Source organism: Rattus norvegicus, chromosome Y (assembly GCF_036323735.1).
Source record: "Rattus norvegicus strain BN/NHsdMcwi chromosome Y, GRCr8, whole genome shotgun sequence".
Taxonomy (NCBI): Eukaryota; Metazoa; Chordata; class Mammalia; order Rodentia; family Muridae; genus Rattus; species Rattus norvegicus.
In genome coordinates this window covers 8,920,010-8,934,591 of record NC_086040.1, presented here as the reverse complement: position 1 = coordinate 8,934,591, position 14,582 = coordinate 8,920,010, and the positions used below count along the sequence as shown (strand labels likewise).

General features: G+C 42.6%; 1 protein-coding gene across 1 annotated transcript; it reads right to left on the bottom strand.

Annotated features, from left to right (window-relative positions):
- Window positions 1–6,883: 6,883 nt before the first annotated feature.
- Window positions 6,884–9,174, bottom strand: LOC134484298 (Y-linked testis-specific protein 1-like). The gene is made up of 2 exons (XM_063280616.1): window positions 8,977–9,174; window positions 6,884–7,917 (listed from the first exon to the last, which is right to left on the bottom strand). Exon 2 carries the CDS (start codon window positions 7,838–7,840, stop codon window positions 7,046–7,048), a length of 795 nt encoding a protein of 264 aa, XP_063136686.1. The 5' UTR covers window positions 7,841–7,917; window positions 8,977–9,174; the 3' UTR covers window positions 6,884–7,045.
- Window positions 9,175–14,582: the final 5,408 nt, after the last annotated feature.

Here is a 14,582-nt window from a genome sequence, read left to right as displayed (position 1 = left end):
TGCTTGGGTTCCTGCGCTTGCCTCTCCCCATCTGATTATCTCTAGTGTTACTTTGTTCTGCTATTTCTGACAGTGGCTAGACTGTCCTATAAGCCTGTGTGTCAGGAGTGCTGTAGACCTGTTTTCCTGTTTTCTTTCAGCCAGTTATGGGGACAGAGTGTTCTGCTTTCAGGCTTGTAGTTTTTCCTCTCTACAGCACTTTAGCTGTTCCTGTGGGCCTGTGTCTTGAGTTCACCAGGCAGGTCACTTGCAGGGGAAAAGTTGGTCCTACCTGAGGTTCCGAGTCTCAAGTGTGCTCGTGGCGTACTGCCTAAGTCCTCTCCACGGCGGCAGCAACCGGGAAGATCTGCGCCGCTCTTTCCGGGAGCCTCCGTGCACCAGGGTTCCAGATGGCGTTTGGTGTTTTCCTCTGGCGACTGGATGTGTGCAGAGTGCAGTCTCTTCTGGTTTCCCAGGCGTGTCTGCCTCTCTGTAGGTTTAGCTCTCCATCCCATGGGATTTGGGTGCAGAGAACTGTTTGTCCGGTCTGTTTCCTTCAGGTTCCGGCGGTGTCTCAGGCGCAGGGGTCCTGCCGCTCCTGGGCCCTCCCCTACGGGAACCCAGAGGCCTTATACAGTTTCCTCTTGGGCCAGGGATGTGGGCAGTGGTGGGCAGTGTTGGTGGTCTCCTCCGCTCTGCAGCCTCAGGAGTGCCCACCTGACCAGGCGGTGAGGTCTCTCTCCCACGGGGTTTGGGAGCAGAGCACTGCTGCGCCAGATATGGTATTTTAAAAACCACTTTTATTAGTTCCTTGAGAACTTTGCACATTATATAATGATAGAATTTACTTTTCACTTCTCTTCCTAACTCCTCCCAGGTCCATCTACACCTAATCCCTTTTCCCTAATTCAAGCTCTCTATCTCCCCTCTGTAATAACACACTGAAGTCATTTATGCTGCCCATAAATTCATGGGCATTGGGCCACTGTAGCCTGGCCAGCTTATCACCAGCTATATCTTTGAAGAAAACTGACTCTCCCTTTTCTGTCAGCTAGGGCTGAGGGATAGTGGTCCTGTCGTGTATAGAAGACACTGCTTTGTTCTGGTTCTCACTAACATCTGTATCTTATATTTCCACTCCTTCTTCCTTGAGGGTTCCTAAGACTCAACTCCTTCCCTTTTTGCCTCTCTCTGTGAGTCTGTGTATATGTGTGTGTGTCTATATTATAGATGTCCCATTATACATTCAAACCAACACATGGTGGGGGGCATCTTTACAATTGACTGCTGATGGTATCTCACCCCAGACAAAATGCTGCAATGAAGACATGGTGTAGCTGAGTACCAGAAAGAAATAGGAGATGTTGAGAAACCTACCCAGCTGTTTCTAGTGTGAGGTGAAGTTTAGACATCTTACACAACCTTCTGGCTGTACCCTATGGGTTTAAGATACACACCATCCCAGTATAATTTTCAAAGGTGGGACTATGAAAAGCAATTGGACCCTGTGTGCTGTAATCAATGAGTTCATCTGTTGATGGATGTGTATGAAGGTGGCAGGAAACTAGGAGATAGGAAATTAAGGAACTTAGTCATTTGCAACATGTCTTGGAGGGTGTTTTTTGTCCTTGGTCTCTTCCTGTGTTGATGATTCCTGGATGCCAGTGAGGTTAGTAGTTGAGTTCTATCGTGCCCCTTTCATGATCATGTGACCATGGACTGAAACCTATGAAACCATGAACGAAAATAAGTTTGTTTACTATGAGTTGCTAGGCAACTTGTAAGAGTGATGAATGGGATTAACATGAAAGTGGCCAAAAGTGATGCTGACCATACCAGGTCAGGTCTGGATTTGATGTAGGAGGACCCATGACTTAGTCTTTAAACTCTTTGTCTGGAGGCTGCACGCTAAGAGAAGACCCAATGTTTCCCAAGTGGTTTTATCCAGACAATTCTGACAATGTATCTGTTGTCTAACAAATCAAGAACCTCCTGCTTCCCGCTCTGGTCCTTCTCCTGACTTCACTTCTGTGTTTTTAATATACTTCGACATCATATGAACTAGTGGAAATGAGTATTAAAAAAGGGAAGGAAGTTATAAATTTTGCTGTAAAATCATTAAATTACACACTTAAATAAATGGATTTTTTAAGTATGTAAATTATACTTCAATAAGGCTGCAGAAAAGGCTTGGACAACTATGTAGCTTGTCGTGTGATTTGCTATTTGTCATAGTTCCTGTGACTTTGGTCTTAATAGTAGTGGGTTTTATTACAGATGACCCAGACACCAGTGTAATCATGCAGGGAGAACACACCATTCCGTCAGGGAAAAAAAAATCAAGTCAAATTCATTGGCTATTGATGAGGGTTTTTCTGGTCACAGCTGAGTTGTCTGGAAGATGGACAGCTATTGACTGAGAGCAAAGATGGAGAGAGCACAATGTATATGGGGATAACTGAAGGTTGTGCTCACGAAAGGGGCTGAGTTTCATTGACTTCAGTTGCAGGAGCTCCAGCGGCTGATGGAGCTGAGGCATAGGAGCCTTGCAAGACTGCATTTGCGATGTCATGGTCGAGTGGGAGATAAGGCTAGATGAAGTGGAAAAATTTTGGTTTCTTTGGAAACTCACTTGTGTCACAGGATGTTTTTCTGGAAGCTATGTTAGGAGAGGATATTTTGCTGAAGCAGACACATGAGATGGCATATGATATTTCACTGGAGCACACACTTGAATAGGGACAGGATGTTTATGGAGAACATAAATATAATCCCACAGAAAGGGAGAGGACATTTTTACATTGCTAAACCTTGCAAGGCTTCGATGGTCTTTGCTGGTCTTTGTTCCGCAATGAGAAATGCACAAAAGAACCTGTGCTATTCGGGCTGCTTCTGGATGCTTCTGCTGCTTCTTGTTGGTTGGTTAGAGCCTTGTTGTCTCTGCCAGATCAAGGCACTGCTACTGATTCCTTTTTTTTGCATTTGCTATTGGATAGTACTGCACAATGAAGATTGGAGTTACCCCAAAGAATTACTTCTAAATAGGTCCACAACTCTCAACCTTTTCCTATCATCTTTCTCTCTCTGCTACCTCTGGTTGGTGGGCTAGAAGGTTGGTTGAAGTGTTTTAGAACCCTAAATAATGTAGGTTTTGAAAAAATCTAAGCGTACATATAGATTCATGGGTTTTGAGAAAGGGTTATGTCTCCTGCTGAGAGTAGATGATATGTAGGTTGTGAGTTTTGGTTCTGTAATCTACTGTGACCCATTATATGGCCATTGACTGACAGTCTCCCAGTAAGTGTAGCATACACTAAAATGCATTTTCTTGGCGTTGGGAGCTGTAGAATGTATTCATCTCTTGTCATATATCCTCCAGAATTCATGTTTGTGACAGTAGTTACTCTTCAGTTCTGCCATACAGGGAAGTGGGTCTATACACTGAGAGAAGAGAGTGGCTGGTGGTGAGTATGTAACATGGAGTAAGAGAAACATTACAGTGCTGGGTCTCTCTCTCTCTCTTTTTTTAATTTTTTTTTCCCAATTTGACAATCTGGAGTCAACTGAGAAGACAGAACAATTCAAGGACTGCCTCCAATAGATTAGTCTTTTGTAAGTCTATGGAACATTTTCTTGATTAATGATTATTGTGGGAGGGCCCACCATTTTGGGCAAGTTCATCAGTAGTCATGTATAAAAAGAATAGCCTTTTAGGCTGTAAGAAATAGTAATTTAGAAAGCCACGGTGAGTGTGGTGTTTTGAATAAGAAAGACTCCCACAGTCATATATTTGAATATTTAGTTAACAGGGAGTAACTATTTTCAAGGATTAGAAGGATTAAGAGGTGTGGCCTCATTGGAGGAAGTGGGTGTTTTGACAAGGGTGGGGTTTGATTTTTCAAGATCCCCATGCTTTCCCAGAGTGTCAGTCTCTCTCTCTCTCTCTCTCTCTCTCTCTCTCTCTCTCTCTCTCTCTCTCTCTCTCCCTCCCTCCCTCCCTCCCTCTCTCTCTCTCTCTCTCTCTCTCTCTCTCTCTCTCTCTCTCTCTTTCTCTCTCTCTCTCCTTACAGAGCAGTAGCTCTCTATTGCTCCAGTGTTATTCTCCCTGCCATTATGATGGACCAGACTTCTGAAACTGTAAGGTAGCCTCCATTACATGCTTTTATTTATAGTAGTTGCCTTGACCATGTTGTCTCTTCACAGCAACAGAATAATGACTGAGACAGGGAGCAAGGCAACAAGCAGTGCTCCTTGTTACCGCTTCAAGCTCCTGTTCTGGTTTCCCTCAGTGATGGTCTGTAACCTGTAAGGCAAATAACCCTTTCCTACCCAAGATAGTTTTGATCATGGCATTCATCACAGAGAGAAGGAAACAAACTAGAACTTCACAGATCAGTACATGAGCAAGTCTTACCTTTAAATTAAAACAAAGTGTCTATACATTTCTATTTCTGGTTATGATGTAACAGTCTGTGGCTCTACTAGACACACTGTTTCTATAAGAAATTGTCTTACTAAGGGTTTCTATTGTTGTAAGGAAACATCGTGACCAAAAGAGCAAGTTAGGGAGGAAAAGGTTTATTCAGCTTACACTTCTACAATGCTGCTCATCACCAAAGGAAGTTGGGATAGGAACTCAAACAGGACAGGATTCTGGAGGCAGGAACTGAGGCAGAGGCTATGGAGTGTCACTGCTTACTGTCTTGCTCCTCATGTCTTGCTTAGCTTGCTTTCTTATAGAACCCAGGACCACCAGTCTAGGAATGGTGCCGCTCACAGTGGGCCGGGCCCTCCCCCACAAATCACTAAGAAAATACCCTACACTTGGATCTTATATAGGAATGTTCTCAAATGAGGCGCCCTCTTCTCTGATGACTCTAGCTTGTGTCAAGTTGGCATAAAATTAGGGTGGTGTTTAGAATGTGATTTTTCCATGGGAAGTGTGGCACAAGTAGGAGGTGTGGCCTTATGGGAGTAGGTGTGGTGTTGTTGGAGGAAGCATATCACTGTGGAGGTGATATGCTTCTTCTACAATACCATGTCTGTCTAGACGCTTTCATGACACCTGCCTTGATGAAAATAGACTGAACTTCTGAATCTGAAAGCCTGCCCTAATTAATTGTTGTCCCTTGGGGTTGAGGATTTAGCTCAGTGGTAGAGCGCTTGCCCAGGAAGAGCAAGGCCCTGGGTTCGTTGCCCAGCTCTAAAAAAAGAACCGAAAAAAAATGTTGTCCCTTATAAGTTGCCTTGGTCATGGTGTCTTTTCGCAGCAATGAAACCGTCAGAAAACCAGCCAGTATAAAAACTCCCACATAGCAGAATTAGTCAATGATAGAAAGTATTTTCAAGTCCTGCTGTGAAAAACTTATTCTTTAGGGAAGAAACAACAATGAATATGTCGAAGATAAGGTTGTCTCCAAAGAAACTCTTGGAGTTTAGATGTGGCTCAGAGAGACGCCATGTAGTGCACAGGGGCTTCTCAGGAGGAGAGAGCTACATGGTCGGGAACCACAAAGCATTTTAAAGTCACAGCTAATGGCACAGGAAAGAGCTCAGCACCACTGCATTGGAGGCACCACCAAAAGTTTTCTGAAGATAAGTTTTCATGTGAGTAAAAGATGGGAACTTCCTGGGGGTAGATAAGGTATAAGAGCCCACAGGTGTGTAGGAAGCCATCCAGTCGAAGGAGAGTCATGCAAAACAAGCCAGTGCAGGAGCTCTTTGTGGTCATCTATGGGCATTGAGAAGAGACCTCAAAAAATAATACAGGATCCAAAAGAGTCTAACAGTGCTCAGGGAAGCTAAAAACAGGATCCACGTAACACCTGACATAAGCTCATGGCATCCTCGTGTTCTTTTTTAAATTACTTTTTACTGATCATACAAAAAATGGGCTTAATGATATTTTCAGGAATTGATAGATATAAACTTAATTTGGCATTCACTACTCTTGAGTTATCCTAGTCAAAATGTCCTCCAGGGATTCCTCCACCTCACATCCACCTTCTGTAGTGATGGCTTGGCTGTTCTTTAAGGAACCAAAGAGACCAATATGGATTCAGCCCAAGTTCAACTCATTCTACACCCTTTCTGTTCTTCCTGGGCCTCCTGCTTCACTTTTTGAGAACTCCATCTTGGAGTTCCTTCATCCCTCAGTGTCCTCTACTCCCTCATGTGTTCTTTAGTCTTTCTCCCACATCTCCATCAATTTAATCTTCCTTACCCTCATCCTGGTCTCTTCTCTGCATGTGAAGTTTGGATTTACTTAAAAAGATGACTTTAGGGGCCTGGAGAGATAAGCAATGGATTAAGAGCTCATCTGTTTTGAAAGAGGATTTGGATTTGTTCTTTGAGCTCATGTCCAATGGCTCCCAACCACCTTTAATTTCAACTCCAGGGGTTCTGAATATTCTTGTCTCTGTGGTCTCCTGTTTTCATGCTCTGCCCCTACACACATAATTAAAAATAATACATCTACAGATGAGAAACAGGTTTCATTAATTTTTGTTAGTCAAACAATCCCCGATCTTCTTTGATTCTGAGTGTGCCTAGATCAGTTTATTGGGTTTCCCCTTGAGTTCCAAGACCACATCCCTGTTACCTGCCACTCTTTCCCCAACTGTCTGTTTCTCCCTCACACTTCACCTCAGAGAGTCTATCTATTTCTGGCCCCTCTCCTCTGCTTCCTAAACATCCATGTTTTTTTTTCCCAGTGCTATCCCTGCTCCTCTAAGCCTCATCTCCAGTTCTTTTCTCTCCCTAAAGACCAGACCAGCTCAGTCCTGTTTGTTTTAGCCTATGTGACAATAGACTTAGTGTTCACAGACTTGATCTTTCTGGCTTCCTCTCAATGTTCCATCCACCACAGCCAGGCTCCTCCACCAAAGTGTGCATACACAACACGTCACGTCACAGATTTTAATTTTTAGAGCAAAAACAAATTTCACTGGAAAATATACTGGGGTTGTCAAAGGCCCTTGGGTATCGGAAACACAGAAAAACAAACATTTTCTCCCCAATCTTATAAATTCCCCATTTATGTCCCCCTCAATTTGTGAATTTCATCTTAACGAATCTTTTCCATCAGATTATAGACATAGATGTGGATGTCGCCATCAAACTTGATGAAGTAAACAGAAGGCTTGGCTAGAACTTTGTAAATGACTTTGCCGATCTTTTTGGACCCGTCGCTTCTGGTGAACTGCACCCATTGACCTGTTAAGATGTCGCTGTCAACGTCTGACTTCACCTCTGCTGGAGTAATCTCTGGAATGATACGGAGGTTACCTTCTGTGTAATCATCCAGCAGCTGATAGATATATAGGACTGGATCTTTCTCGTAGGTGATGTAAAACCAGTCCTTCATGATCGGCACCTGGGCTAGGACCACTCCCCTCCAGTTGTCCTTAGAACCATGTTTGCCCTCAAATTTATGCTCCACAGCTCGACCAACCATGGCACTTGCGAGATGGGCATCTTTCACTTGAGGAAACACTACTTTCTGAGTCAAGACTTTCAGCTTTAAAATCCTCTCATCGCTGTGAAGTGCCAGTCCGTAGACACAATCAATTCCATCATACTTGACCAGATAGAGAGAGGGATTTGTTGGCAGTTGATCTAGAACGATGGCCTTCCATTGAGTGATGGGCTCATCACCTTCCTTCCATCCATGAGATATTCTGCAGCCCACAATATTCCCCAGAGCCTGGGGAGAAGGCCTCCTCCTCCTCCGCTTCTGGAAGGATGGTGTGCTCATCCTCCTCAGAGACATCCTCTTCTTCTTGGCTGTAGACCTAGTGTGGTAGGCCACGGCACTCCTGGTCCACTGTCTTGTGGCTATTGTTCTGCATTCAGGCTTCATACTTTCCCATGGCCTGGGTTTGAAGAGCTCACCTGCTTAAACCAGACACAATGCTGGTGCCTCTGTCATATGAGTACCTGCAAGAACAATGGGGGTGGGGTTGGGGAGGGTGCTGGACCAAGGCTCTTGTCTAAGAGAACTTCAGACAAGGTGAGCAAGGCGATGGTAAACAGGTTTGAACATCTGAATCTAATTCTGTCATAATCAGCAGTTCATAGGAGGGCTGGGCAATGGTGGAGCACACCTTTAATTCCAGCACTCCAGAAGAAGATGGAGGCAGACCTCTGTGAGATCAAGGCCAGGCTGGTCTACAGAATTAGTTCCAGGATAGCCAAAGCTACCCACAGAAAAACCCTGTCTTATAAATCAAATTTAAAGTTCAAAGAAAAATAAAAAAAATTGTTCTCTACAGCTCAGAATAACATATTCAGACACATTTATTCAGCCCGAGGCACGTTGTCTCTTCTGAGGAACATCTCCTTGAATGGCTAGGTCAGTGTGGGATTAAGTATCCCTATCCACACTTTAATCAAGCAGAACAGAAAAAGGATGGCAAAGGAGCCAGAAGGGTGGACACACCCCTCTTCTACCCTCTAACTATGAGCTATTTGGCAACATCCACAAGTATCTGCCCAGAGACAATGCACACCAGTCCACTGGCTTTCTCTACTGTGCATCCTGACCAAGTCCCAGGTTTATTCTGCGAAGCTATTGCATTTTCAACCACAACAAGAGTCTTTTGTGTAGGCAACAACAGCCATTTAGAAATAGTATCTACTGGGGTTGGGATTTAACTCAGTGGTAGAGCAGTTGCCTAGCAAGCACAAGGCCCTGGGTTCGGTCCTCAGCTCCGGAAAAAAAAACAAAAACAAAACAACAAAACAAACAAAAAAAAAACAAAGAAATATTATCTCCTAAAATGCACAGGCACAGAGAGGAGGTTTGGCATTTTAGTGGAATTATGAAGTAGATATTGTTAGCAAAGTATAATAAACTCCGGAGACTGACTAGCCTAGACCATCCGCCTAGCTCTCAAACTTGGAAGACATTAGAACATAAGTTTTCTTGCTGTACGAGGGAAAACTTTTAGCTTTCTGGGCTACAAGGGTCCCAGTTATCTTCATAAACGTATTTACCGAAAGAAAATGTCCTAGTCGTCCAGATTCTGTCTTCTGAAACCGGTCAGGCACCAAAAGGCTGTTGAACAGTTGTGGGGTTCAGGAGCTGAACTGGCTTTCACACACCGCTGTGAAGATAGTGAACCCACCTTAAAGTAGTCTAGCGCCTCCAAGTGGAAGAGATGCGCAACCTCCGCCCTTGTGCCCTGTGACATCATCCAGGTTCTGCTTACGTCATAGAAGACCTATCAGGCCTGTTCATTCCCTAGTTACTCTTAGAAACTTCCAGCATCTAGGTTTTAGCTTCTCATGTAGCCTCCAAGAGACCCAAAATAAAGTCCCCTCCCAAATATTCTGATGACTCGAGTCACAGTCTGCCCAAGTAACTCTTTTCATACTTTTTTTTTTTTCTGAAAAAGTCTTTGGTTTCTGAGTCACCAACATCCTTGGTGGTTATTTTCCCAGCTCCTATCTTTTCTTTAGTTATCTTTAAGTCATTCTCCGTATCAGAAATATTGCTAGGTTCTCTCTCCGAGGCAGCACACTGGATAGCACACCAAAATTAGCTTTATCAAAACCCACAATTAGAGGAGGGCCATTTTTATTCAAACAAAGCTGGAATTTGACAGGATTAAATACCTTGTATTGAAGTCAATGGCAATTATGAATTATGGATTCTTTGCAAAGAGCGAGGTAAAATTAGATCCTGGACCTGCTTCCAAATCAGAATAAACTTATAATAAACCCGATATCGACCAGTCATATATTAAATGTCTTTAAAATTTTCCAGCACTTCTGGTTACAAGGAATTTATTAGATCAAATGCAGTAAAAAAGGATGAAATAGATGAGGTAATTTTGTTTTTGAAATATGGGTAAACAGAATACTGGGTTCAGGTAAGTATGGAATTTACCTGCAAATTACAGGTCACTTTAATTGTTTGTGTCACATAGTTCTCCAGATCTTTAAAAGGATTCTTTTCAGAACCCTCCCCTGTCCCCACTACACTCTTCCCAATAATTCTACCCCTCTTCCCAATAATTCCCTTCCATTTTAACATTATAATTTTTTTAAATGTACTTAGAACTTAACAACTTATGGCAGCTTTCTAAAATCTGTCCACTTTTCTAAGTGCACCGTCTTCTTTTTCTCCCCTCTATCATAGTTTTAGGCACATTTTCCTTCACACTTTGAGTTTTACTCTCTCTCTGCTCTTATGACTACTCTGCCATTATGTGACTGTTGGTTCACTATGTGGCTGACCTCAATGTGTGGTTAACTCAAATGACATGATATTTCCCCCTTTTCTCCCCTTCATCTTCCTTCTCTAGGCACCTGCTGAGATTTAAAGCCTTGGGGATTTTTTTTTATACCTGGAAAGCACACACACACACACACACACACACATATGTGCACATACACACAGACACACTCATACAAACACAAACACAAAAACACACACATACATACACTAACACACACATGTACAAACAAACACACACAAAAATACACATATACACACTGAAACACACAAATACAGAGAGAGACAGAGACAGAGACAGAGAGAGAGAGAGAGACACGGTGAGAGACAGAGAGCCCATGAGAAAACATGTGATATCATCTTTCTAAGAACAATAAACAGAGACAAATTTCAAAAAAGGGAAGAACAAGTAGGCAACAAGAAGAATAATCTCATCATAGCCATCCACTTGAGGAGGAAAGTTTCCTCTCTCTAGGCTTCTAGGTACCAGTCTGTTACTGAGGGAAGTTGGAGCAGGAACTCAGGCAGGACTCTAGAGGCAGGAAAGGAAGCAGAGACAACTTAGAAATGCTGAGTACTGGATTGCTATCCATGACCTACTCAGATTCTCTCCTCCTACAACCCAGGGACACCTTCATAGGGGAGGACACTCCCCATAGTGGGCTAGACCCTTCCACATAAACCATCAAAAAATTCCTTACATATGTGGCCAAAGGATATTTTGATGGAGGCAATTCTTCACCTGAGGCTCCTTCTTCCCAGGTTGAGTCAAACTGACAATAAAAGCTAACCAGGACCCCTGCACATCCATTCTGATTGCCACACTGTGTGCAATAGTCAAGCCATTGGACTAACCTTAGCTGTTGATCACTGGATGAATGGCTTAAAAATGTGATACACATTGATGTGATTTTCATCTATGTGTAAGAGCAAAGGGATTTGTTCTCAGAAAAACAGATGGAAGTGTAAAATACAATATGTTAAGTGAAACAAGCCAGACTCAAACAGATGATTGCGAAATTTAGATTTTAATAAGGGATATTATGTGAAAGGGGCATTTAGGTAGAGGAAGGGGAGCAGCAGGGTGTCTGTCTGTGTGTGTGTGTGTGTGTGTGTGTGTGTGTGTAGGTGGGTGCAGGTGGAAATGGAGGTGAGTTGTGAGGATAAAGATGGCTAATGTACAGTATAAACATGTTCAAGAAGTCACAAGCAAGCCAACTGACTTGTACATTTAAAGAACATCGATATAAGAGAGCCGAGTCTAAAACAATGTTTTGATTAAATTCTGGGTTTATAGTTTAGCGATACCATAAAGTTTATTCATATTTTCCTTCCCACAGGTGACTCTTGCTGTTTCAAGCTTGATACAGGTCACAGGTAATTGCAATGAGCTTTGGTGTCTGGACCTCATTAATAACCCGGAATTCATGTCATTCAGTGAGGCTACCGTGGGGAAGGAGGTAGTTAGAGATCTTAAGTGTACACCACGTGGGAAGAATAATGCCCACCCCCAATATAGATATCCAAATATTCACGATCATCTCTGGTTTGAATGTGATCGCCCAAAAGTTATTTTCTGAAGATTAATCTCCAGTGGGAATGTAGTTGTGAAGAATTGATTAGGTCAAGAGGGATGCAACCTACAAATAAAGATCCATTAATGATGCTATTGTGGAAAAAGGTTAAATTTTGAAAGGGAGTTCGGGTCCCTCTCTTTTATTCCTAGTCCATTGAATCTGTTCTGTGGTGACAACATTCCACAAGAACTCCTTCCTCTGCCGATGGTCTCCTCATCTTGGAATTACAGGCTTCTGAATCAGAATCATACAGAATCTGCGTCATTATAGACTAGGCAATCGGTGCCATTTTGTTTGTCCATAGAAGAATGAACATGTCTCAGAATTGTGAGCAACTGGGTCATATGGGAAAGCATAGCTGGCAGAGAGGACTAGGTTGTTAGTGCTGACTGAAGACAAGATGGTTTCAGGGTTAGCGTGTGTGCTCTTCGAGAAAGAAACAGCACAGAGGAAGAGTGTAGATTGGAAAGGTGCAGCTCAGAATGGACTCTGACATCTACTGTTTGCCTTGTGCGGACAAGGAGCCATTAGGTAAAGGGAAAGATTACTAGGGATAGCGTCAGCCACTGCTTTTGTCTGGCAGAACCCATTTTAGAATCCTCATCTTCAAGGATGTAAAAGAAAACTGCCTGGAGTCAGGTGATACATCAGTAACCATCAAGAGTGTGTCCACTATTACAGAGGGACCCATGAAAAAGCCTGATATTGTAAGATTTTTTGCCTTCAAGAGATGGAGACTCCTCCCCAGCAACACTGGGCAATCCATCTATGTCGGAAAGGGCATCCCACTAAGTCCAGATCAGTGGTCCTTAACCCTTGGATTGAGACCCCTTTGGGAGCTCAAATTACCCTTGCACAGGAGTCACATTTCATATATCCTGTATTCCAGACATTTACATTACAATTCATAACTATAGCAAAATTAAAGTTATGAAGTAGCAATGAAATAATGTTACAGTTGGTGGAGCTGTATTAAAAGGTTATGTTAGGAAGGTTGAGAACAACTCTTCCTGACCCCTCTCAAATATGCCTGTTGGTATGAACTGGAGGTATAATCCCTTTTATTCAATCAGGCAAATCCAGAAAAACCAAAACACCAACAAAAGGTTATGAAAGATAAACAGCCACTGTACCCACAGTGTCAGGACTGCTGACATCTTAGACAAATGATGTAAAATGGAAATCATGTCACACCATGACCATCCCCCTAAATGAAAAGCAGAGGAGAAAAACCAGTTCCCTGGTGGTGGCACCAAGAGAAAACCATTGTCAGAATTGTCAGCAAGGATTTTAAAGCCAGGATTCAAGCCATGTCAATGAAAAACTTCCAAAACAGGCAGAAGGGGTTGGGGAGATGGGTTACTACATAGAAACACTGGTTGCTCTTACAGAGGATCATGGTTCCGAGGATCTGATGGACTCTTTGGTCAAAACACACACAGACACACACACAAACACACACACACACATACACACACACACACACACACACATACACCATAGGAATAAATTTAAAAAACAAATTAAAAAAAGAAGGAGCCAAGTATGTCCCTTTAATCCCAGCACTCAGCAGCAAGCTGATTTCTGTGAGTTCCATGCCTACCTGGTTTATACAGTGAGTTTCAGGCCAGCCCTACTGACAGAATGAAACACAGTGTCAAAATAAATCAGAAAAGAGTGTCATATTTACTTCTGATAATATAGGCAACAGAGAAACTATTTCTACAGAGAAAGAACTTATTGTTGAGAGAATCAGTGGGCTGGAAGGTGACCCCAATTCTTTGTGTCAGTACTCCATCACAGCCTCAGCAGGAAGCAAGAATGGGTACAGCTAAAAAGGAAGCAGGACTATTATGAGTAAAGCTGTGGGCATGCATCAGCTCATCAGCAACAGAAGCAGGCAGAACACCAGCTAGGATGAGATGGCTTCACCAGCCAACTTCTCTGACTGACAGTCCGTAGTAGCAGCAGGTTCTTCTTTTCCTTTAAGTACACTTGGACTTTTCACACACTCAGAAAACACAGAACAAAGTGTGGCAAATGCCTAAGAAAAGATGTCCTGTGGGACATATTTGTTTATACAGGTTTCATGTTGCCCAGGCTGGCGTCAAACACACTATGCACCCAAGGATGATTTTAAACTACTGGTTCTCCTCCTGGTAATGGGACTATGGGCATGTACCACCACACCAGGCTTATGACGTACTGTAGGTGAAGCCCAGAGCTATGTGAGAGCCAAGTGAGCACTCTGTCCACTGAGCTGCATCTCCAGCCCCTCAGGAGGTGTTCAGCTAATACAGCAAAACTAAAATAGAAGTCATCAATGAGCGAGAACAGGAGTCTCCCAGTCCAGAAACATTAAATTACACATTCACAAATAATACATATGCCAAGAAATAATGAAACTCTGTAACAGTAAGAAAAAAAGAAGAAGAGAGGAAAAATACTGTCAAAATGTGTGAGATATAACTATGACGGAGCTAAGAGGAAACTTTATTTACAACACTAATTCTTAGATTAGAAACAAAGACCAGCAACCTAAATTTTTATGTACACTAGAAAATAAGAAAATAATTAATTCAATGAAAAAAATAATTGTTAAAATGAACCCCAAAACAGTAAAAATAAGAAATTAACAACACAAAAAGACAATGAAACACAATTAGTTTTCTTTTTTAAAGCAAAGAATGGTATTTCATCGTCTCAATTAGACCTAGATAGAAAGTGTAAGGTCCATTCTGTTTGGCGATTTAAAAAAAAAAAAAAGAAATTGCCACGTTTTAGAG

Coding starts and splice junctions, on each gene's coding strand:
- LOC134484298 (XM_063280616.1), bottom strand. CDS start 7,840: ATGAAGCCTGAATGCAGAACAATAGCCACAAGACAGTGGACCAGGAGT.